Source organism: Perognathus longimembris, chromosome 11, assembly GCF_023159225.1.
Source record: "Perognathus longimembris pacificus isolate PPM17 chromosome 11, ASM2315922v1, whole genome shotgun sequence".
Lineage (NCBI taxonomy): Eukaryota > Metazoa > Chordata > Mammalia > Rodentia > Heteromyidae > Perognathus > Perognathus longimembris.
In genome coordinates this window covers 27316039-27340595 of record NC_063171.1, presented here as the reverse complement: position 1 = coordinate 27340595, position 24557 = coordinate 27316039, and the positions used below count along the sequence as shown (strand labels likewise).

Here is a 24557-nt window from a genome sequence, read left to right as displayed (position 1 = left end):
TGTATATAAAACAGAAAGGGGCTATATCATTTTGTTAATTAATTTTAATATTTTCTATACTTTAATATTTCAGACACTGATATAGGAGTTGGTGATATAGCAGTAAATAAAGTGTTCTTATTTTGAGGTTTGCTTTTAAGAATAGAGAGTAAAAGATAGATAGATGTTATATAAAACTCTATTAACTTGGGAACCATAAACTTCAAAACCCTAGAAATAAATCTTAATCTTTATTTGATATAAAAACAATGGTACCTACCACCTATTTATAGAGTCTGTCTTGTGTCAAGATCATTGAACATATGAGTTGGTATTTTAAACATTTAAAATGTAATTTTTTTTACTTTATTGTCAACGTGAAGTACAGAGGGGTTACAGTTTCATATGTAAGGCAATGAGTACATTTCTTATCCAACTTGTTACCTCCTCCCTCATTTTTCTCCCCGCTCCCCCTTTCCCTCTTCCCCTGCATGAGTTGTACAGTTGGTTTACATCAAATGTTTTTATATGTATTGCTTTTGGGATGGTTTGTCTTTTTATCCATTGTCTCTCGATTTTGGTATTTCCTTTTCCTTCCCTAGTTCTAACACACATATATACAGTATCCAGGGTACTCAGTTGAGATATAGTGATAGCTGGGGCACAACCACAGAAAGGGAATATGAGAAAAAAAAAAGGGTACAGTTTCACATGGCATGTTGAAAATAATTACAACAATGATATACCACTTGCTTCCATAACATAGAGTTCATTTCACTTAGCATCATGTATTCATACAGGCATAGCTATTGGGCTATTGTGATCTTCTGCTATGACTAGCCTAAACATACTAGTTATTTCCTATGAGGGAAACCATGAAGTCCATATTTCTTTGGGTCTGGCTCACTTCACTTAGTATGATTTTCTCCAAGTCCTTCCATTTCCTTACAAATGGGGCAGTGCCATGCTTTCTGACAGAAGCATAGAATTTCATTGTGTATATATACTACATTTGATTCAACAAAAATTTGACTTTGATTTGTCAGAAATTGGATAAACAACAAACAGAACAAACAAGACAGTGAGACTCAGAAAGGGAAAGTTATTTTTCTAAGCTCCAAGTAAGTAATAAATGAGAAAGCTGATACTGTTTGCTAATTACAAGGGTAACCTGTTGAGACAATCTGGGCAGCACAGGCAATAGTTATAGAAGAAAGGACAGATTCTCTTGAAAGGTTAAAGCAATATCATTTTCTGACAGATTATATGGATACAAATTAATGAATGTCCTAAGCAACACAATGGAAATGAGGAAGGTTTCATGTAACCAACATTAATAGATACATTTTGGACATGATGATCTTGATTTGTCCATTTTTTTCCATGTGAAATTGTTGAGATAAATTGCTGAAGTAAAGAAGAAACTTGGGGAAAATCTTGATAAATATTTGGGTGTTGTAAGTACACAATAATGTATGTGATATTGATAGTGGCAAGCTTCATATGTCTTTGATTGCCAACACTTTGATGACAAGTTGCCATTAGTAATGAAAATGGAAGGGTTTGGCTTTTATTTCTACTCATAGAGAAGACAGGAATCACTTGATTGTGAAATGAGAGGTGAGCTATTGAAAGCTTATAGGCACTCCATCTGAGGGCCTTTTGCTTCTTTGTTTTGTTTTTGCTTACTTTTTAGAAGCTTAGACACTGTGTTGGAAATGAACTTTACAGCTTGGTTGGGGGAGCCAGGGAGGAAGGGAAGTCGGGGAAAAATCAAGGAGGGGTAACAATGTTTAACAAGAAATGTACCACTACCTTACATATGTACCCCTACATCACCTTGACAATAAAATTAAACTATAAAAATACCTGGAAAAATGTTCAGCTGAGATTCAGTTAAAGCCATAAGTTAGTAGCTTTTAAATTGTATGGTTTAATAAAAAAGAAAACTATTGGTCAGAACTCTTAAAACTTTAGTCCCATCTAGGTGCCGCTGGCTCATGCTTATAATCCTAACTACTCAGAAGGCTGAGATCTAAGGATCGTGATTCAAAACCAGCCCAGGAAAGAAAGTCTTGTGAGATTCTTATTTCCAATAAATATACTACCAAAAAGCTTGTTAGCTTTTGTATCCCCACTAGCAATGTTCCCCAAATTAGATTTTGAGGATGGAGAGGACCACTTGAGAATAGTAGGTATCAAGGAGGAAAAGAAGACTGAGGGCTTTACCCACTGGACTCTGTTACTCTGGGCATACAAGATAATGCCATAGTGGCATCAACTCTCAATTCATGATCCACCAGGCAGACAAGGAGGTGATCTTAGACCTTGGACTCCATGATTGGGTTCCTTTCAGACAAGCCTGACAAGTAAGATGTACAACTCAAAGGCAGGGAAAGAAAACATAGAGGCTCTATGCATTGTAAGAAAGTGAAACTCTCCCAGCACATCTTTGAACAAATGTGACCAATTCAGACCAAGTTGGGGCCTTATGAGGGCCCTATTGCCTATTGTAATCCCTAGATAAGAAGAAATCTAAGCAGAAATAATCATCCTGATAGTGCTATTGAAGAAATGAGGAAGCTGGTTTAATCTAATGTTTCTGCTCACTGAATTTCAGTTTTCTGTTGCCAAACATGACCTAGTTTTTTGGCCACTCCTGGGGCTTGGACTCAGGGCCTGAGCACTGTCCCTGGCTTCTTTTTGCTCAAGGCTAGCACTCTGCCACTTGAGCCACAGCGCTACTTCTGGCCGTTTTCTGTATATGTGGTGCTGGGGAATTGAACCCAGGGCCTCGTGTATACGAGGCAAGCACTCTTGCCACTAGGCCATATCCCCAGCTCCATGACCTAGTTTTGGACACATCAAATAAATCCTCTACTGTTATTTCCAAACAATATAGTACTGCTCTGTGTCTTGGAGTGATAACTCAGCTAAACTGTTTTGCAACCCTTATTAATTGATATCAGAAGCTGATATAATCAAAATGAGTTGAATGAAAGAGTATGCATTTGCTGTCTAGAATATTCAGTGTCTATCTGGTACCATCTGCTTGCAATCTAGCACTAGAGAAAAGAGGTTTTCTTAATAAACAGTGTATAGGGTTGTTTTAAGTATATAAAACAAGTTTATCAACTTCATGACTAATTTTCCTTGACTAAAAGGAAATTAAAAGCAATGTTTTATGTTTATTTGTAATACCAATCATAAGCCCAATCTTTCTGAACAATTGATCTCTCTCTCCTCCTTCCCTCCCTCTTTTTCTTTTTCTCTCTCCCTTTTAATTCAGCTCTTATTTAATCAATCCTTTAGTGATTGTTTAGAATATTTTTAATTTATGTACTTTATTGCATATCTCCCATATCCTTTTAGACATATATATTTAAAGTTAGATGTTGTAGTTGGATTCTTTATGAAGCAGTATGATTGGTATCTAGATACTGAAGTGAGATTAAGACAATGAATTCCCAAGCAATAAGTAGAATTTATACTTCCCCTCCTCTTGCCCACCTTTAAATGTTTCAGTCAGGTCAAGGACAAATGTAAGGACATTTTAGGAAGAAGAGACTGATGAGAGTATTCATAGAGAGCTCTAGCCATGTTGTGTGTCATTATGCAAGCCCTGTGCAGGAAAAACAGGAGCAATGACATGTTCATCTTAAAGCCTAATCAGAAACTCTTTAGAGAGCTAGGAATATTGTTCTTGAAATTAGGAAACACAAAGGGTACCTGATTCCGAAAGCTAAAGATCACCATGAGATACATAGTCTGATTCCACCCAAAACATCTGTAAGGAAAGAGAAAGACAAAGGGCTTGGTAATGGAAACAGGAGTATTTTGCTGCATTGAGGTGGGCTCAATTTCTCCTGGTATCTAAGGGCCAAGCCATCATTTATAGCTTCTATCTGGAAGGACTATTCAAACTGCTGAACTATCTGTTCTTTATATTTTTGCTTCTCCTTTTCAATAAGAAAAAGGTAACCTTCATCAAAATGAAGTTTTGAATTAGGATAGATCATAAAAAGAAGGAATATTATCTCTGAGATGTATATCTAATACACATATTTTAAAAGTGTATTATTCTATCAAATGTATAAGCTGGCATTAATTTTCAATTAATGGCTATCTTCAGAAGCAGAGGCTAACCCACAGTTCAATAACACAAACTATGTCAGCTCTGATGAGGAAAAGTGAGTGTGAAACAGATTGATGACAGCTTTGATGTTTGCGCTTGGGCAGGGTGGAGAAGGGAAGGGTAGAAGTCAGAAAGTGGAACTGCCTAATTCATCAGAAATGGAAGCAACTTTCACCAAAAATAATGACACCTGGCTCTCATTTTTACCGAACAATTGCCAAGAAGTGTTCATTTGCACTCATAATTTTATATTCTCTCATAAAATTTTATATTCTCTGGATCACTCACTCTAGTGTGATAACCCAAAGAAAAATCCATGTACTAATATACACTTTATTGTAGCTTTTAAATACAAATGAACAGAGCAGACATTGAAAACCAACCCTGAAATGTTAACATTAGGCATAGTGGGTGTGGAACAGATCAGTGACAGCTTTGATGGCTGAGCATGGTCAGGGTGGAGCAGGGAATCGTGGAGTCAGAAAGTGGAACTGCCTAATTCATCAGGATTGGAAGCAGCTCTTACCAAAAGTAATGACACCCGGCTCTCATTTTTACCTAACACTTGCCAAGAAAGTTCAATTATTATCCATTGACTGTCATCCCTCAGTTCATAAAAATTTACTTATCATGAGAAATCATTACTTTGTTGGACAAATGTATTCTCTCTCCGGCCCTTCTCTCTCTGTCTGTCTTAATTGTCCCAGAAATGAAGCAAAGACAAAATAGATTCATTAAGAAAATATTTTACAAACAATGGCATGTTAGTGAACACATTTTCCATGAGAAGAGCTCTGATTTGTACTGTTTGCCAGTTTTCCCAGTTCCATAGTTTCCATAGTTCCCCCACATAGCCAGTTTTACTTATGGCCATACTTAATAGCCACAGTATAATTGTCCTGATGATTTAATAACTTGACAATGTAATAATCAGTTCTTGTACAAGCTCACTTCAGCACACTGCTGCTCATAATGCAACAAAATCCAGTACTACCAAGTTTCTATAAACATATGACACAACTTTAATTTCCTGAGGAGACAGGCAAATACAAATGGTTTTGTGTCCAAGTCTCTGGACACATAAATTCTTAGCAGGTGTTAATACAAAATATGAAGAAATAGCTTAGTACACCCAATACATTTTATGGTACACAATACAAATATTTTTAAATTAGCTTTACATGTAACAATATTAACTTAATGTAGTTTTCACAAATATCCATAAATATCCTTAATTGATTAAAAATTTAATAGTGCATACATTTCTAAAGAGTTTATAAGTAGTTAACTTAATAGCGTGCAAAATTTGGAACTGAATGCAACTTATATCTTTTAGAAGATAGCATGTTTGACTGAGATGGGCTCTTCAAAGTGAGGAAGGGGATTTGGTTGGAGTGAGCCCTGAGCAGCACCCTGTGTCTCCCTGCTCCAGGCAAGGAAAGAAAAAAATAAGTTTACTGGTAAATGAAAGATCTTGTTGGAGCTTCCATTGGCTGAAGGGTAATATATATTTAAAATGTGATAGTAGAAGTAAATAAAGGTGAGATGGTGTGATATATTGGAAACTTATTTGATCTGCTCAACACTAGTTCTGAACTGAAACAGTAACCTACTTCTATATTTTCATTGAATTGGTTTTTTTTTCCCCAAACACATTAGTCTATTTACTTCATAGGGTTTGCAAGCAGGAAAAACTAAAAGTATAAAATTATTATATAAACTATAAAATGATTATATAAATAAAACTAGCAGTTGTAATACCAATTCTGAATACTATTGGTTCCTCTTAATTTACCATTGGAAATGTTTAGACACACAATGTAACCCTAGACAAATTTTTGAATGATCCCTTTCACCAACTGGTTTTATAAAGCAACCTGCATCCTGAGAAAGATAAAAAACCAAGTGAAATTCATAGATTTTCATTCCATGCCATTTGCACCTCTGTCCCAATGGTTTTCAATACACTTTGATCTACAGAAACACTGTATCTAATGTAGGCTATTGCTAGCACAGAAGTGAGCTCATAGGTGGGCTCAGCCCACCAGGGTCTCAGAAGATAAGAGAATGGAAAGACTAAAATAAAGCAGCTTAAGAAAATGAGAACAAGACAAGGTGACTACCCTATGCCCTTTTTGCAAACCATCTAAGGCTCCCATGGAAACAAGACTTCATTTTTTGTACCCAGAGATTCAAGGGTTAGAGGAAGACTCTGGGACATTTCTATCCTGTGGAACCCATATTCATTTTATCATGGATCATTGATAGTTCTTTGCAGACCCAAGATCAGGGCTAGCTGAAAAAGCCATATAAGTGCAAAAATTACAATCTCCTATGCAGAATTTGTATTGATTTGTATCCCTGACAAACTATCCATATTGAAAATTTGCCATTGTCCCCACTCCAACTCACCAACTTGTCTAAATACACTGAAGAGGATGAGGAAACCAAATCAAATGTCTAGACAAATGGGAGGCGTGCTTCTAAAAGGACTCCCCAGTATGTATCATTTTTTAGAACCTGGTCTTCACTGTTGAATATCAAGTCTATTGTATCTCCAGCATGCAACTCATGAGTCTCAGTTAGTATCTGAATTTGAGAGTTGCTTGTAAGAGTTTCCAAGATGTCTTCATTCCTGCGTAGCTGTATTGCGAGAGGAACAGATCCCTGGTATGTTGTATCAAAAGCCACTCTTCCAAAAATCAAGTACAAGCCATTCTGAAGGACCTTTAGCTTCCCATCAGATGTCTTATTCACACAAGGAGGCTCCGGGGATGTCATTCGCCATTTTGCAGGAAATGGTCCTATGAGAAATTTACAAAGGGGGAATAAATAGAGGGCATATTAATTCTATTATTTTATCCTCTTCTTGATTGTAAAATTCTTTACCACCTACAGGCTGTTTTGTTACTGATGGGAATCTGCAATCCCCAAAATGTGAAAGTCCACTCTCCCACCCCTCCAGGTAACAGGTGCCTAAATTCCCCAAAGCAGGCCACGCCTGGCTGAATAGGGACCTGCTCAGTGGGTTTGCACAACAGGCACCAGGAACCAGGCCTGCATAAATTACTTAAGTTGAAACCACAAACTGGCAAGGCCTATACCCAAACTTTTGAGTCACCTAGGACCTTACTTAAGTCCCTTCACCCCTGTCCCCCAACATGTCATGCCTCATGCCTCCTGACTTTCCTCAGGTCACCATGGCATATCCTCTTCAACTTTTCAATAAAGTTAATCTGGTCTGCTGAGATCATTTTCTGCTCTTTCTTTATTCTAGCACTCTCCTGACTCAGCTTCCTACAATTACCTAGTCTATACTAGCCTTTTCCAACTACATTTTTAACATTATAACTATACACCTCTTCCTTGTTTAGGGAAATTGCAAATCCTTGGAAAGCTCTAAGGAAATGGATTTGATATGGGAAAATTGGCTCATTCACTCTCCTCTTGCCAGTTGCTATTTGTGGAAGGAAGGGATAAGAATGGAAAGGAGAAAGGAATCACATGCCAGAATTGGGACAGCCAGAGTTAGCAACCCACAATATTCCTTGCTTTGTCCATGTAATTATCTACCACGTGTGACATTTAGAGTCATGTTCCCTGACCTATATAAAACTGCTGCTCTTCTGTCCTTCTTCCCCATTACCTTACTTTTTAATTTTCCTCATAGAAGTTTAAGAGTGTTGTATTTACATGTAAAAGACTTTTTTTGTTTGTTTGTTTTGCTTTTTGAAATAGGGGGTGGGAGGGGGAATCTCGCTGTGTTGCCCAGTTTGGATTCAAACTCTCAAGGTTAAGTGATATTCCCATCTTAACCTGAGCAAATATACTTCCACGTTCTTGAATTTGCTTGTCTCTAAATTACAGCTCTCTCATCAGCTTAAATATAATATAATATCTTATGGTTATTATATATTATATTTTATCTATATATATTTAGAGAGAGAGAGAGATAGTCACATGGGATATCATTATCAACCACTGAAAAATAGTCACTAGTAAATCCATGAGATTGTAAGTGCAAATTGCTGGATTATTAAAAGGTAAGTATCTCAAGTACAGACACAATGAGATGGGGAAAGGATCCAGGCCTAGTGATTCACTTTCATAGGTATGTGTGAAATTTAAATATTTATCTGTTAGTTTATTTTGCACAGACATGTAATTTCAAGGCCTCAAGATGTTGCCACCATTGAGCTAAGCACTGGTAATTCATGCCTATAATCCCAGCTTCTCAGGAGGCTGAGATCTGAGGATTGCTATTCAAACCCAGGCTAGGCATGAAGTCCAGGAGATTCTTATCTTCAATTAATTATACAAAAACCTGGATGTGATGCTGTAATTTGAATGGTAACATGCTAGCTTTGAGCAAAAGGAGCTTAGGGACAGAGCCTAGGCCCAGAGTCCAAGAACAAGGACCAGCCAAAAAAAAAAAAAAATTAGAAAAAAAATTTTACCACCCAAAATGGTTTCTGATCTGTTCTATAATTCTCCATAAGTCCTAATTAGAGGCCAAATCCTATGAAGGGCTAACACTGTGACTTAAGTTCTCATTCATATGTAAATGACAAGAATAAGACTCAGAACATAGATTGGTGAAAAATGAGGAAAGATCACTAGAGCAAGAGACAAAGCCTTTCCATGTCTTCAGTCAATTTCCTCCTCCTTGACATGTCTGTTACATCCTGGCAAGTCACCAGGATGACACATCATTGTTTGTCCTATTCAGTACAGTGATGTTACTTCAAGAACACTTTAGCATTGCTTGGCACATAAAAAGGAATTTAAATAACATACTATGAGTTTCACCTTTTCACTGGAAAAAACAAAACACAAAGGCAGAAACAAATAAAAAAGACATTTCCTGGCAGCTCAACCCTGTAATCCTAGCTACTCAGAAGGCTGAGATCTGAGCATCTTGCTTTGACATCAGTGTGAAAAGATAAATCCAGAGCATTCGTATGTCCATTTAGCCAGAAAAAACTGGAAGTGTTCTTCAAGTGGTAGAGTATCAACCATTAGTGAAAAAATTGAGCAAGAGCACAAGGCCTTGAGTTCAATCCACAGTACTAGCAAAAAGAAATAGAGAAAGGGAGAAAAAGAGAAAAAAGAGGGAGGGAAGAGGAAGGGAGGGAAGGAGGGAAGAACAAAGGAAGGAAGGAAGGAAGGAAGAGAGGGAGGCAGGGAGGGAGGGAGGGAAAGAGGGAGGGAGGGAAGGAAAAAGAAAACAAGAAATAGAAACATGAGGGTTTTTTTGGTTATTTTGCTTTTTGGTTTTGGGTGTTGTTTTTTTCTCCTTTGTCACTGTTTTTTATTTCCGTACCTTTCATCTTGTATGTAAGTTTATCTGTTTTTGGGAGAGTGGGGGGGCACAGAAGTGGTGGTTCAATGAATATAATATATTTTGATCAGCGTTACTCTTTTCAACATTCTCACCCATCCCTTCCCTACTCACCCCTTCCCTCAATCTTCTTAATTTTGTAGGATAGACATTGGATTCTTGACTGCATTCTCCCCTTCTTTACCTCTTCACTTGTCTATCCCTTCCCTCTTGACCTCTCCTCACCCTGATGTAACTGAAAAATTTGTATTTTTTTCTTAGCAAATATCAGGTGAATATAAGGAAAACTGAGTTGAAAACTAAGAGGAACTGGGCATTCCCTATGTCTGTATTTCTCTTCTGTACATTTACTAATAGCAATGCTGCTTCCAGTGCACTCTTCTAGGCGTTAGCAATGTTTATAATGTAAGCAGTACTTTAAGGAAAGAAAGGATAAAAATCTATTTAAAGATAATCAAATACATATGTAAATATAAAAAAACCTTCTGTCCTTAGTGAAACAGAAATGAAGGTTGATTGCTCAATCTCAGATGCACACACGTTTTAAGTGTGATGTATTTTTGCAGAAATGGTATCTTAAATGTGAGCTTCATAACCAAGCAGCTGCCCAGCACTGATAAGTGATTATAAACAGTAGCTAAAATGTGAATGAAACAGAAAACTTTTATTTTCCTTCCTTGAGCGTACTAGCACCTGGCTTCAGAAATCAAAAAGGAGGCATGTAAAGTATGTTACTCACCAAACTTTGCTACACAGGCCTCTTTAGCAGTCTGCTGTGGAAGGAAAAGAACAATTGGTCAGGATTTTACTGATATGTTTGTTTAGTGCTTAAGAATCCTGAGGTAAACAAACTTTTCAGGGCCATAAAAATATTCCTCCTTCCTCTGTCGCATTTTCTCAACTTCTTTTTACAGATGGTTTTATCCTTTACCTTTTTTATTTAACCCTCTGTTTTGGTCTTTAACAGAACACTTAATGTCTTATTTCATCTACCTAACCTACACCCATAAAAAAACTATTGAATCATGTCCCTCTCTCCAATTTTCTAAGAAGAATAATCTCTATATCCCAGTGATTTCACAAGGTGATTTATAGGCAACTGAAAAGAAAATAACAAAACTTCTATGTTTATCCTTATCTAAAGTTATACAAATTCACCTCTATAAATATTTATAATTCAGATTGATAAAGTCACCTCTACTTAAATATTCAGATAATCTCATGTCATCATCAACCAGAAATTGATCCAATAGTTTGAAATAGCTATAACATACTATAGTTTCCATGCTAAAAGATGCCATCAATCATGGGTTAACTTTACAAATACAGGTAGTGAAGTGCTCAGAGGCTCTAAGAAAAAGTCATAGTAAGATGAGGCATAAACACATAATTTTGTACCCAAAGTTCATTTGGTTTCCTTATAATAGTAAAATTCTTAACAAACTTTTTTTTTAATGTAAAGCTTTGCATGTGTTCCTTTTCTTAGGATTTATCTGTGCAAAGTCAAGGGCAGGGAGACCAGGTCAGAGGTCACCTATTTAGGAAGAAAGTATGGTGCCTCTGACCAAGGTGCTAGAAGCCAAGTGGCTGGGCCTGGTAATAGCATATGCCTGCTAATCCCAGAGTTTGAGAGCTAAGGCCCAAAGATTGAGAGTGCAAGGCAATTCTAGACTACATACTGAGACACTGTCTCAACAATGAGTGGAGAGTAGGGAAAATGGACCACTAGAGTCCATGATATGAATGAAAAATGACAAAGATGACTTCAAAAATTGGGATTTGAGCTATTGGAAAGAAATTTAGCTAGTGAAATGGACAAAACTTAAGAAGAATAAATGAAGGAGAACAATCATGGGTGTAGTGTTGGATGTGTTGAGTTTGTGATACTTAGTAAATACCCGGGTAAAAAGTGTTCAGTGGATAGTTGGATATATGCTATCTGGTGACATAAGTTTAAGTATCTTCAGATTGTAGATTTAAGACATAAAATTGTATGGCCCTCTCAGGTAAGGGAGTGGGAGATGAATACTGGGACACATGTTCAGAGGGCAGAAAATGAGGAAGAATTAGTAAAGGAAATAAGGAAAGTGAAATCTGAAAAGATTTCAGTGAATCTGAAAAGAACAGGTGTGTTATATTGAAATGGAGCTAAGAAAGAATAAGGAACTTGGGAAGGGGTGTGATCCACCTGTGTCAAATAAAGCAAGAAAGAAGATAAGGAAGACTTCTGGGAAGACAGCAGAGAAGCAGCAGAGCCCTAGCTGAGCTCCCTCTGACATCGCAGTTTTCTCACCCCATAGAAACTTTTACTCCTAGAAAAACAGCCAGAGTAAGTTCTAACAGTACAGGGATTCTGGCCAGGAAGGAAAAATCGACTTTGCTCGTCTGAAAACACAGATTTGAGCTCCGGGTGGCGTCCCGCCGCCATGCCAGTGCCGGCGCCAGCACAACGCCTGGCAAAGCTACCCGCATTCCACGCAGCTAAAGCACACAGTGTAGACCAGGGAAAAATCCTCCAGACGATGGCTGAGCACAGACGGGCTGAAATCGTAGAGAAAGCGTCAGTACATCACGAAAGATATTCTCACTCGCGCCTACAGAGCAGCTTCTGGAAAGTAGCACTACCCCACTGCCAGAGCAAAGCGCCATCTTTGCCACTGGCATAGGGTCAGACAAGACTGGAACTAAAGTAGGCCTGGGGAAAGCGAAGACAAAGGAACCATCTTTGAAATGGGCAAGAGGGACCAACCAGTGAGAGCCAGCTCCACCCAGGAGAACGCCCCCTGCCCAGGCAGGAGGCTCATCCTGGGCTGCGGCTTAGCCAGAGGTGCCCCGCCCTGCCCGCTGGAATTTCTAAATTTAAAGCGAAAGCGACGAGCAGCTACCGGCGGCACGGAAACACCAGATGGGAGAACAAACAGTTCCTGGGACAGATAAACGGTCCCGTCATACAGGAAGCCCAATTCCCAGCCCGAAACGGAGCTGAATTCCATAGCCACCTCCACCAAGGAGGCCGCCTCGCCCAGGAGGGAGGAACCTCCCCCAGGCAAGCAACTTTCAGCCGGGTAAACCAGGCCAGAGGCGCCCTGCCCTGCTGAGTCCACAGCCTATTCAAAGTCAGGCGATAAAGGCTGTGGCCCCACAGCAGAGAGAGGAGCCACATTTCCCGAGACTGCTCACATCCCCATCTGCAGAGGATGCCCAAGACCTACCTGCAAGCTGTGCGAACCACAGAGACCCAGGATTGCACCAACAGGGGAGAAGGGTCAGAACAGATCCACCCCCTGCAAACTGAAAGCAAGTCAAACCAGCCAATCAGGAAAATAGACTGCAGACCATCGCAAGGAAACCAGAGACTGGGGAAAGAACACCCAAACAAGGAAGACTCCGTTTTTTTTCTTTTCAAACATTTTTTAAACTTTTTTTTTTTTTTTTTTTGGCCAGTCCTGGGGCTTGGACTCAGGGCCTGAGCACTGTCCCTGGCTTCTTTTTGCTCAAGGCTAGCACTCTGCCACTTGAGCCACAGCACCACTTCTGGCCATTTTCTGTATATGTGGTGCTGGGGAATCGAACCCAGGGCCTCATGTATATGAGGCAGGCACTCTTGCCACTAGGCCATATCCCCAGCCCCATTTTTAAAACTTTAAAAAAATTTTTTTTTTAATTTTTTCACTTCTGAAACATCTTTGGTTTTTTTTTGTTTTCCATTTTTAACTGTTTTATCAAGTTTTTTTTTTTTTGGTTGTTCGTTTTTCTGGGTTTTTTCCTTTTTATTTTTTTTAAAATAATTTTTCTCTGTTTTGTGCATCTGTCTTCTGGTATTTTTTCTTTATTTCTCTCTTTGCATTCTCTTTCTTTAAAAATTACTTTCCTATGGGGCTGGGGATATAGCCTAGTGGCAAGAGTGCCTGCCTCGGATACATGAGGCCCTAGGTTCGATTCCCCAGCACCACATATGCAGAAAACGGCCAGAAGCGGCGCTGTGGCTCAAGTGGCAGAGTGCTAGCCTTGAGCGGGAAGAAGCCAGGGACAGTGCTCAGGCCCTGAGTCCAAGGCCCAGGACTAGCCAAAAAAAAAAAAAAATTACTTTCCTATGAATAACACCTCCACAATTTTCTGCTAACTTTCCATTGTCTATCATTTTAACCTTGTTCTACTCTTCTCCACATTTCCACGTCACTGAAACTAAACCAAAATCATCCCCCCCCCAATACATTTTACTCTATTCTCTTTACTACCTCTAACTTACCCTCCTGACTTTCTGCCAGGACCTCCAGGTTCCATTGACGCCTGGTTATTGGATAGAGGGTATCCCTGCTTAATCCGAGTGAATCAAAGGGGTTCATAGAGAAAGCAAGTCATAAAGAACTTAATATAAGAACAAGAATTGCTCATAGGGTTGTAACAGTAAATAAGTAACTACTGAATACAGAGCCCAGGATCGGTTGTTATATTGAAATTGTATTCTTTAGGGACACCAAATCTAATTTTATAGACAGGTATACAAAGTATCTGTATATAATTGTGAAATTATAAGATTTACAAACAGTGCTTGGTAAAGGCTGCTTTGGGTCTTAAACGGTGCTCACAGGTGCTTGTAGAGTGGCATTCCCAATCCTAATGGGCAGAAGAAACACATGAAAGATGGCAAACAATGGAGTCTTTTCTCCCACTCAAAACAAGCAGGAAACAGAGCAGTCAATCAAAGACAAAGACGAGAACCCTCAAAATGCTCTACAAAGACTACTGATAAACATGTTAAATGAACAGTTTGAATCAATACAGCAATCCTTCCATAAAGAAATAGATGATTTCATGGCCTCAACAAATAGAAAGATAAATGAAATTCAACAGTCAAATGAAAAGATAAAAGATTTGAGAGACAGCACTCAAAACCAAATTGATGAAGTAAAGAAGTCCATGCAAGACCTAAGAGATGACATGGAAGTCATCTGGAAAGACCAGTCAGAAGGAAAAGAGATTCGAAAACCGACCAGACCAGAATAGGACATCCCACCTACACATTGTGATCAAAACAGGATCAGTAGAGTCCAAGGAAAGAATCCTTAAAGCTGTTAGGGAGAAGAAAACAATCACTTATAAAGGAAAAGCAATCAGAATTACCCCAGACTTCTCAGCAGAGACCATGAAAGCAAGGAGAGCCTGGAATGAGGTATGCCAAACCAAAAATAAAAATAACTACCAACCAAGAATACTGTACCCACTCAAACTTTCACTCATAGCCGAAGGTCAAATAAAAGTCTTCCACAGTAAGGAAAAACTAAAACAATATATCTTCACCAAACCAGCTTTACAGAAAATCTTCACAGATGTACTATTCAGGGAAAATAATCAAGATCCCAATACAGACAGAGAAATGAACCCTAAATAGTAAACATCAGATCAAGAAATGGGAAGACACAGCTTTTAACAAGATAGATATAATGAAAGGAACAAACGATCTTCTCTCAATCTTAACTCTCAACATTAATGGACTTAATTCTCCAATCAAACCACATAGGCTCATAAGTTGGATCAAAAATCAAGATCCATCTTTCCGCTGCCTCCAAGAGACACATCTGTCCAGCAAAAGTAAACATCTTCTAAAAGTGAAAGGCTGGAATCAAATCTATCAAGCAAATGGCCCCCATAAGTAGGCTGGCATTGCAATCCTAGTATCAGACAAAATTGACTTCAAATTAAAAATGGTAAGAAGAGACAAAGAAGGTTACTACATACTAGTAAAGGGATCTCTCCTACAGGAAGATATAACCATTCTAAATATCTACACACCAAATGCAGGAGCACCCAACTTCATCAAACACTACTATCTCTAAAAACACTCATAGACCCAAACACATTGATACTTGGGGACTTTAACACTCCACTATCACCTCAGGACAGATCAACATGCCAAAAACTGAACAAAAAAACCACAGAACTAAATAATTGCATAGACCAACTAGACTTAACCAACATCTACAGAATATTCCACCCAGCAACAACAGAATACACATTCTTCTCCGCAGCACAGGGAACATTCTCCAAAATAGATCACATCTTAGGGCATGAAGAAAATCTGTACAAATTCAGAAGTATCAAAACCATTCCCTGCATTCTTTCAGAGCACAATGGAATAAAATTAGAGCTCAACTCAAACAACCACCACAGAAAATCTTACAATCCATGGAGACTAAACAACACACTGCTGAACCATCAGTGGGTCATTGAAGAAATTAAAACGGAAATTCAAATGTTTATGGAATTCAACCAAGATGAGGACACAAAGTACCCGCTCCTTTGGGACACAGCAAAGGCAGTACTCAAAGGAAAATTTATATCTCTGAGTGCATACACCAACAAACTGGAGAAACAGCAACTCAATAATTTAAGGAAGCACCTTAATTTCCTTGAAAGAGAACAACAAGCCAAACCCCAAGTCAATAGACGGAAGCCAATACTTAAAATCAAATCAGAATTAAATCAATTAGAGACGAAAAAAAATCGAAAGAATCAACAAAACAAAGAGGTGGTTCTTTGAAAAAAATCAACAAGATAGACCCCTGGCAAACCTGACCAAAAAACAAAGGCAGAACACTCAAATTAACAAGATAAGAGATGAAACAGGTAACATCACCACAGAAATAACCAAAATTCAGAAAATAATAAGGGACTACTTTGCAAACCTTTATGCCAACAAATTCGAGAACTTGGAAGAAATGGATGATTTCCTAGAAAAAATTCATTTCGCCAAACTCAACCATGAAGATTTAAACCTTCTAAACAGACCCATATCCAGTATTGAAATAGAAACGGCAATAAATGATCTCCCATCCAAGAAAAGCCCAGGTCCAGACAGATTCACTGCAGAATTCTACAAGGCCTTCAAAACAGAACTCACACCAATATTTCTCAAACTCTTCAATGAAATTGAAAGAGAAAGTTCACTACCAGACACATTCTATGAAACCAGTATAACCCTCATCCCAAAACCAGGCAGGGACACATCATGGAAAGAGGACTATAGACCGATTTCTCTGATGAACATATATGGAAAAATTCTCAACAATCGACTTCAACAGGTCATCAAAAAAATTATACACCATGATCAAACTGGATTCATCCCAGGGATGCAAAGTTGGTTTAATATACGCAAGTCAATTAATGTAATCCACCACATCAACTGGAACAAGGTAAAGAACCACATGGTTTTATCTCTGGATGCGGAGAAAGCATTTGATAAAATCCAGCACCCATTTATGCTAAAAGCTCTGGAAAAACTGAGATTCCAGGGAACGTTCCTGAATATAATTAAGGCAGTTTATGACAAACCAACAGCAAGCATAACTTGCTTAACTTGCATAACAAGCATAACTTGGTGAAAACCTAAAGCCATTCCCTTGAAAGTCAGGAACAAGGCAGGGATGTCCACTCTCTCCCCTGCTCTTCAACATAGTACTAGAATTCCTAGCCAGAGCAATTAGGCAAGAAGAAAATATAAAGGGGATCCAAATAGGAAAAGATGAAGTTAAACTTTCTCTCTTCACAGATGACATGATCCTATACCTAAAGAACCCCATTGACTCTACCCCCAAGCTACTAGAGCTGATCCAAAACTTTGGCAAAGTTGCAGGATATAAAATAAACCCTCAAAAATCAACAGCCTTTCTCTATGCTAACGACCCAAAGACCGAGGCTGAAATCAGGAAAGCAATTCCTTTTGCAATAGCCTCAATAAACATAAAATACCTAGGAATAACCTTAACCAAAGAAGTGAAAGACCTCTTTGATGAGAACTTTAAAAGCTTGAAAAACAAAATTAAGTCAGAACTAAGGAAATGGAAAAACCTCCCATGCTCCTGGATTGGGAGGATTAATATAATCAAAATGGCAATATTGCCAAAGGCGATCTACAAATTCAATGCAATACCCATTAATATCCCAACACCATTTTTTAATGAAATAGAGGAAGCAATCCAGAAATTCATATGGAACAATAAAAGACCTAGAATAGCAAAAACACTCCTAAGCAGAAAGAACAGTGCTGGAGGAATTACAATACCCAACTTCAAGCTGTATTATAAAGCTATAGTAATAAAAACAGCTTGGTATTGGAACCAGAACAGGCCTGAAGACCAATGGAACAGAATTGAAGACCCAGAAATGAACCCACAGAACTACACCTACTTAATCTTTGATAAAGGAGCTAAAACAATAGTTTGGAAGAAAGATAGACTCTTTAACATATGGTGCTGGCAAAACTGGTTCAACACATGCGACAAACTAAAACTAGATCCTTATATATCACCCTACACCAAAATCAATTCCAAATGGATCAAAGACCTCGAAATCATAACAGACACCCTGAAAACACTAATCAAAGGAGTAGGAAAAACACTTGGGCTCCTTAGCACAGGATGGAACTTCCTTAACAAAGACCCAGAAAGGCTACAAATAAAAGAACGGTTGGACTAATGGGACTGCATCAAACTGCAGAGCTTCTGCAGGGCAAAGGACTTAGCTCACAAGATAAACAGAAAGCCCACAGACTGGGAGAAGTTCTTTACCAGCCATTCAATGGACAAAGGCCTCATATCTAAAATATATGCAGAACTAAAAAAATTACCTTCCTCCAAAACAAAACCGCAAAGAACCAATAGCCCCTCATCAAGTGGGCAAAAGACTTACAAAGTGAGACTTCTCTGATGAGGAAATGAGAATGGCCAAGAGACATATGAAAAGTGCTCTACATCACTGGCCATAAAATAAATGCAAATCAAAACAACATTGAGATTCCATCTCACCCCAGTAAGAATGTCCTATATCAAGAAAACTAACAATAATAAATGTTGGAGGGGATGTGGCCAAAAGGGAACCCTACTTCATTGCTGGTGGGAATGTAAACTGATTCAGCCACTCTGGAAAGTGGTATGGAGATTCCTCAGAAGGATAAATATAGACTCCCCTATGACCCAGCAGCCCCACTTTTGGGTATCTATCCAAAATACCACAAACAAAATCACAGTAATGCCACCAGCACAACAATGTTCATCGCAGCACAATTTTTCATAGCTAGAATCTGGAACCAACCCAAATGTTCCTCAATAGACGAATGGATCAGGAAAATGTGGTACATATACACAACGGAATTTTATGCCTCTATCAGAAAGAATGACATTGCCCCATTTGTAAGGAAATGGAAGGACTTGGAAAAAATTATACTAAGTGAAGTGAGCCAGACCCAAAGAAACATGGACTCTATGGTCTCCCTTATTGGGAATAATTAGCACAGGTTTAGGCAAGTCACAGCAGAGGATCACAAGAGCCCTATAGCTATACCCTTATGAACACATAAGATGATGCTAAGTGAAATGAACTCCATGTTACGGAAACGATTGTTATATCACAGTTGTAACTACTTTCAGCGTCCCTTGTGTATCTGTAGCTTCTATTATTGATGATGTTCTTGTATCACCTTCCTGTGGTTGTACCTACACTTATCTCTGTAATCTTACCTGAGTAAATTGGAAACTGTGTATACTGGTATTAGAACTAGGAAATTGAAAGAGACACAGGGTAAAAAAAGACAGATAACTACAAAAGCAATACTTGCAAAACTGTTTGGTATAAGTGAACTGAACACCTCATGGGGCGAAAGGGAAAGGGGAAGAAGCGATGGGGGAAAGGGAAAGGGGGAGAAGGGAGGGGGGAATGAGGGACGAGGTAACAAACAGTACAAGAAATGTATCCAATGCCTAACCTATGAAACTGTAACCTTTCTGTACATCAGTTTGATAATAAAAATTTGAAAAGAAAAAAAAAGAAAGAAGACAAGGAGAAATGACTGCTGGGTTTAGCAATACATAGCTATCATCATTCTTGACAAGAGTAGTTTCTATGTGATGAGGTACAAGTGCTAATTAGGATGAGTTGAAAGATTAATGGGAAAGAAAATCTGGGGAAACTTTTCCTATGAGGAAAAGAAGAAAAACAGAGTGGAACCTAGATAAGGATGAGAGGTCAAAGATGTGATTTTTTTTTTCCATTAATTTGATTGGAGGGGGCGGGAAAAGGGAAGGGGACAGTCCTGAGGCTGTCCCTGAGCCTTTTTGTTCAAGACTAGCTCTCTTGACCCATCACTTGAGCCACAGCTCCAGAAGTCTCAGACTTCCCTGCCCCAGCTGGCTTCGAACCGAGATCCTCAGATCTCAGCCTCCTGAGTAGCCAGGATTACAGGCATGAGCCACAAATACTTGTCCGTTCATTTGATTTTTGAATTTTACTATGGTTGAGTTTGTTCTCATATGAGATGAATGTCTGATGAGAATGTTCCAGTACAATGAGAGATTAATACATGAGCACAAGGAGAAAATTATAACAATGTCCTTGAATAGGTAACATTATCGGATCTATTTGTAGGTTGCCTTGGTTGGCTCATGGACAATTTATCTACAGGAAGGAGAGAAACACAGTGTACGTGGACACAATGTGGGTGAGTGATAGGTCTTGAGGGCTTTGGATCTTCTTTGTTCCTGACTTCTATTTTCTCCTAGAGCTGAAGGCAAAGTTCTCAGCACAATAAAAGGGGAACATTACTGGATATTTGAAGAGAAGCTATTCAGTAGAGAAGAATGAATGGAGTGGGGGAATGTAGGCTTTTTGCAGAGCAACACCAAAGTCTCACTTGAAATGAGTGGATATAAAGTTAGAACATTCAAAAATGCTTGTTATTTTTCTCAGAGACACAGCACAGTTGGACTTAATCAGCACTGGAAGTTTTCCATGGATGGTTTTACCATTAGATTACAGTAAAGAGAGAAATATGTAAGATGATTTAAGATTAAGTGAGGGAGGGATTATAATGAAAGACTTTGGGATCTAGTGACATAAGGATAGAAAGCAAAGTATAATGTTACTTTAATTTGGAAGCTGTTTAAGAATGTGAAAAGGTGCATTCTTCCATTTTAATCCATATCTCTTTTATGAAGTAATTTTTAGTGATGTTAGTCAAAAGCATAAAGAATAAACCAATGTAAACTGAATTGGAATAGGGACTTCAAACTGCTGTATCATGAAAGGTTAAGCTAAATTTAAGGAACTAGGGCCAGATGATAGCCTGCCCCCATAATCTCAGATGCTGAAGAGGCAAAGATTGTTCATTGTTTGTTGTTGATAGTTATGCTTGAGGACAGCCTGATTAAAAAATTAGTAGAACTCTCCGTCAACAAACAAGCTGGTGTTGAGTGGTTTCTGCCTGTAATTGCAGCTACAAAGGGAAGCACAGATAGTAGAATTGCAACCTGAGGCTAAACTCAGGCAAAAGTGAAACTCTCCTGACAAATAACTAAAATTCAAGCAAAAAGAAATTCATAAAAGATTACAACTGACAATTAAATTTAGGAAGATCATAAAAAAATAAAATGAACACATTAGCTATACTAGAGTTGGGTTTGTAGTTCTATGATAGTTCTATGCCTAGCAAGTATGCTTGATTTCAGCTTACTTGGTTTTATTACCAAAAAAAAAAACTTTACTCCACTAAAACATCATTTCAATTCCTTTTTTAATATACCTCTTGCTGTGTTATAAAAAATTCCCATTTTGATAGAAACAAATGGCTTTATCCTGTGAAAAGCTACACTGAATATTTCTTGATGACTCCTTATGAATTTCTATTTTGTGTATCTGTTTAGGATATAGCATAATAACTAAAATATATATGTTGGAAGTTATAGTGAGAACATTTTATTGATAGAGACAAGTAATTAGAAAATCTGGAAGCCATAACTCTAAGAGCTGGATCATTTGATTCCCTGAAGTTTGCTTTGCTTTTGTAATTACTGGTGTTCCTTCTTAGAAAGGATGTTGAACTTCAACTTAGTTTAACTTTTCAGAGGTATTTAATGGGGACTTCATTAACCCATCTGTAAAGAGGGGCAGTTATTACACCAGGCTCATTGTCACAGTTGGTGAGCTTCCTTAGATTTCCTGTCTATACCTGCTCAGTATATAGTACCTGTTTTGGTAATGGTACTGATCATAAATTTTTTTTTAATTCAAACAGAAAATTTTAATCATCTATATTCCCAATGTTATATTAGCAGTTTAAGTGAGGGAGACAAATTTAATGTAATGTTCTTGCCTCTCAAGAAGTTTATAATCTTTCTAAGCATGATTACATGCATGAGGCAATAAGGCAATAATCTAAGCATAAACAGATGCCAAAATATATACCACAGACTTTGTGCCAGCTACTGTCAAGTATAATGGCTATATAGAGAAATCTAAGGCCACAGTTAAGTTCATTATCAGAGCTAGAAATTACAGACACTGTAATGAATGCTTTGGAACTGAGCTGGAGTTATTACAATTATTAAAATTATTAAATCCAATTGAAAATAATCATTTTGGCTGAAAGGTATGGTCTTTTGATTGAGGAAAGGATATAGACAGATAAGCAAAGAACATCCATATTGTGAAAACACCTTGTTACATTTGCATTCATTGTAATCTCATGAATGCATTGGTACAAAATATTGATCATTTGACATCTAGTGAGATACTACCACACCACAAGCCTGTCAGGCACTACACTAAATCACCAATCTTGAAGGCAACTGTAAGAATGAGCACACTCCTTTCACAGATGAGGAAATGAGGAGGAGAGTGATTGAGCAATTAGCTCAAGGTCATGTGGCTGATAAGAGGCAGTGCTGAGATCCAAATGCAGCTTCCTGTCACATTCAAAACTCTCACCCCAATTTCTATTTATAATCTGGTGATGTTTGGAAGGAACAAATATCCTCCTATAAACAAGCACAGATGAGACTTGTGTAGTTTGCAAGAGAGTCAGTTTTTCTTATAACCTCACTTTGACTTAAGCCTAGACTTACATAGATGGACTCAAAATGACCAAAACCTAATCATTTTTTCTTCAATCAACCTTGATCAGATGATCATTTGGAATAAAATCCACTCTGCTTTTAAGTGCAAGTGAAACTTCCTCTTCTGGAAGGATCCTGCTTTTCACTGAAGGAGGGGACTTTCCTGAACACTTGCTTTCTCTATGCACAGTTTTGGTGAAGTTATTTCTACTGAGGGGTTGACCAAACTTCATAAGTTCACATTATTTTTTAGTTAAATGTCTAATTGAAGAAGGGAGAGGGACATTTATCTCCCAAGGAAATTTCTGTTGATCTGAAAGGAGCCAAACTTCTCATTCAATACTTATTAAATTTGTGTCTAGAGAATGTAGAGTGAGGATTTGTATGGAAGAAATAGAATGGAGAGAAAAATAGAATGTGAGACTGAAGGATGGCCTGAGAAGGCGGAAGTGACTACCTCATATAATGACTCACCATCCACCAGCCATTCAGATCTCCTTTCTAAAATACTTATTTGTGAGCTAATAGAGGAAGGGAAGTACAGGCAAGTGGAAAGGGGAATGCATGAGCTAATAGTACTCCACTGTCAGCCAGACCACTGGCTTTCCCATAGGAACTAGTCTTGCAAACATCCGGTCAGGAAAATATCCAAACAACCTGCCTACCTCTCTAAGTTTGGGACAAACTTTTACTGGGTAAAATGCTGGCCAGCGCTCTATTTACCCGAGCTGAACTAGTGTCTATTGGGTATTGCTTCATCCTGCATCTTTCCTCAACTGCTTTCTAACATCTTAAATGACAAAATAACAACAAGAACAAAACCCCACATCTTTGAAATCACTGCTAGTAAAGAATTTAACCTGTCTCCATCCCCAATGCAGATTCCATTCTCAAGGCCCATAGCTTAGAATGCAGCTCCTTGGGAAATTCCTGGCTAGCAGCAGGGGCTTCCCAAATAGACATGTGCTTCCTGCTTCTTCCATGAAGCCTTCCCTGACCACCTCAAGCCCAAAGTCATTTCCTCCACTTTTGAATTCCTAGGGCATTGTGTTCCATACCACTCAGGTAAATCACTGATCACAGTATTTTATAGCTAACAGTACTAACAGGAACATTAAATAAATCTATTCCCCTACCACCATTTTTCAGATGGAAAAGCTGAGAACCAGAGACTATATGGCCTTCTCAAATTTGTACAGTTGGCTATTCAGAAAACAAAACCTAGAATCCAGGTCTTCTTAGTCCTAATTCAGTGCTATTTTTTTCCTTAGTGATACACTAATCATCTATCAATTGCTGCATCCTGTCTTCCACTATCTTTTGGTGTCTTTTCCCTTAATTATACCATAGTTTTCCTGCAACTCCTTGAGAAAAAAAAAAAACACCATATTTTACCCTGATTTCTATTTTATCAAGAAGGGGAGAGCAAAATTCCAGGAGGAAAAACAAAACACCAAGACATCTATCAATGGTGTGATTAAATCAAATGGTTCCATCTGCCCCAGTTCTGCAGCCAACATTGAACACTTTCACTTGCCCTTTGTCTCAAAACACCTAGGTAAGTTTCAAAACCCATGTCTTTACAAAATTAGACTTCCAGTTCTCTCTAACAGCACTGAGTGACAATGACTAGACTGACAAATAACTAGTTACAATTCATTAGCAACCTTAGATTCTGTGGCTTCCTTACCTTGAATGGGAGAAAATAAGAAAATAGTGTCATGGAGCAAACCAATAGCAAGAGAATTATTGCTGAGCAGATGAGCCATGGCTTCCAGGATGATCTCTGTGCTCCTTGGCGATCTGACTGGCTTAAAGGCATACTTTCCATGTGGCTCAGACTCATTTTCTGGAGGAATGTGAGCTGTGGAAAGCAGATATGCAGAAGTGTTGGATGAAGGATGCAATGTCATGTTTTGTAGTTTTATGGTAATTAGTAGTGAGTGTAGGAGGCAGGAAGGCGGAGTTTTCCTTCTGAAACATTGAGTCAGAAAATGATACTTCAAGGCGAAGTGCTGACTCTCACTGGGCACCGAACCAGATGTACTGAAGGAATGAAAGGCTTAGTGCCAACCCAAACACAAGAGGGGGAAAAAAAAACCAAAAGAGGGAAGTTCCAGGGTAGGGAGAAAAACTCTTTCCTGAAGCAAGAGGAAATACAGTATATATTTTCAGTGAGCCTTAGGGAGATAAAGAGGTTTATGCCTGTCTAAGAAGG

The 24557-nt window shown here is 38.3% G+C and overlaps 1 protein-coding gene across 1 annotated transcript; it reads right to left on the bottom strand.

The window, feature by feature from the left end:
* Positions 1–6574: 6574 nt before the first annotated feature.
* Tnfsf18 (TNF superfamily member 18) lies at positions 6575–24252 on the bottom strand. The gene is made up of 4 exons (XM_048357818.1): positions 24072–24252; positions 21080–21095; positions 10195–10251; positions 6575–6918 (listed from the first exon to the last, which is right to left on the bottom strand). Exons 1-4 carry the CDS (start codon positions 24183–24185, stop codon positions 6575–6577), a joined length of 531 nt encoding a protein of 176 aa, XP_048213775.1. The 5' UTR covers positions 24186–24252.
* Positions 24253–24557: the final 305 nt, after the last annotated feature.

What these genes read in the sequence shown, in the direction of transcription:
- Tnfsf18 (XM_048357818.1), bottom strand. Translation starts at nt 24,185, where the DNA reads ATGAGTCTGAGCCACATGGAAAGTATGCCTTTAAGCCAGTCAGATCGC. An exon ending in GGCCTGTGTAGCAAAGTTTG is followed by an intron (nt 6,919 to 10,194) that starts GTGAGTAACATA and finishes AATTTCTCATAG; the next exon opens with GACCATTTCCTGCAAAATGG.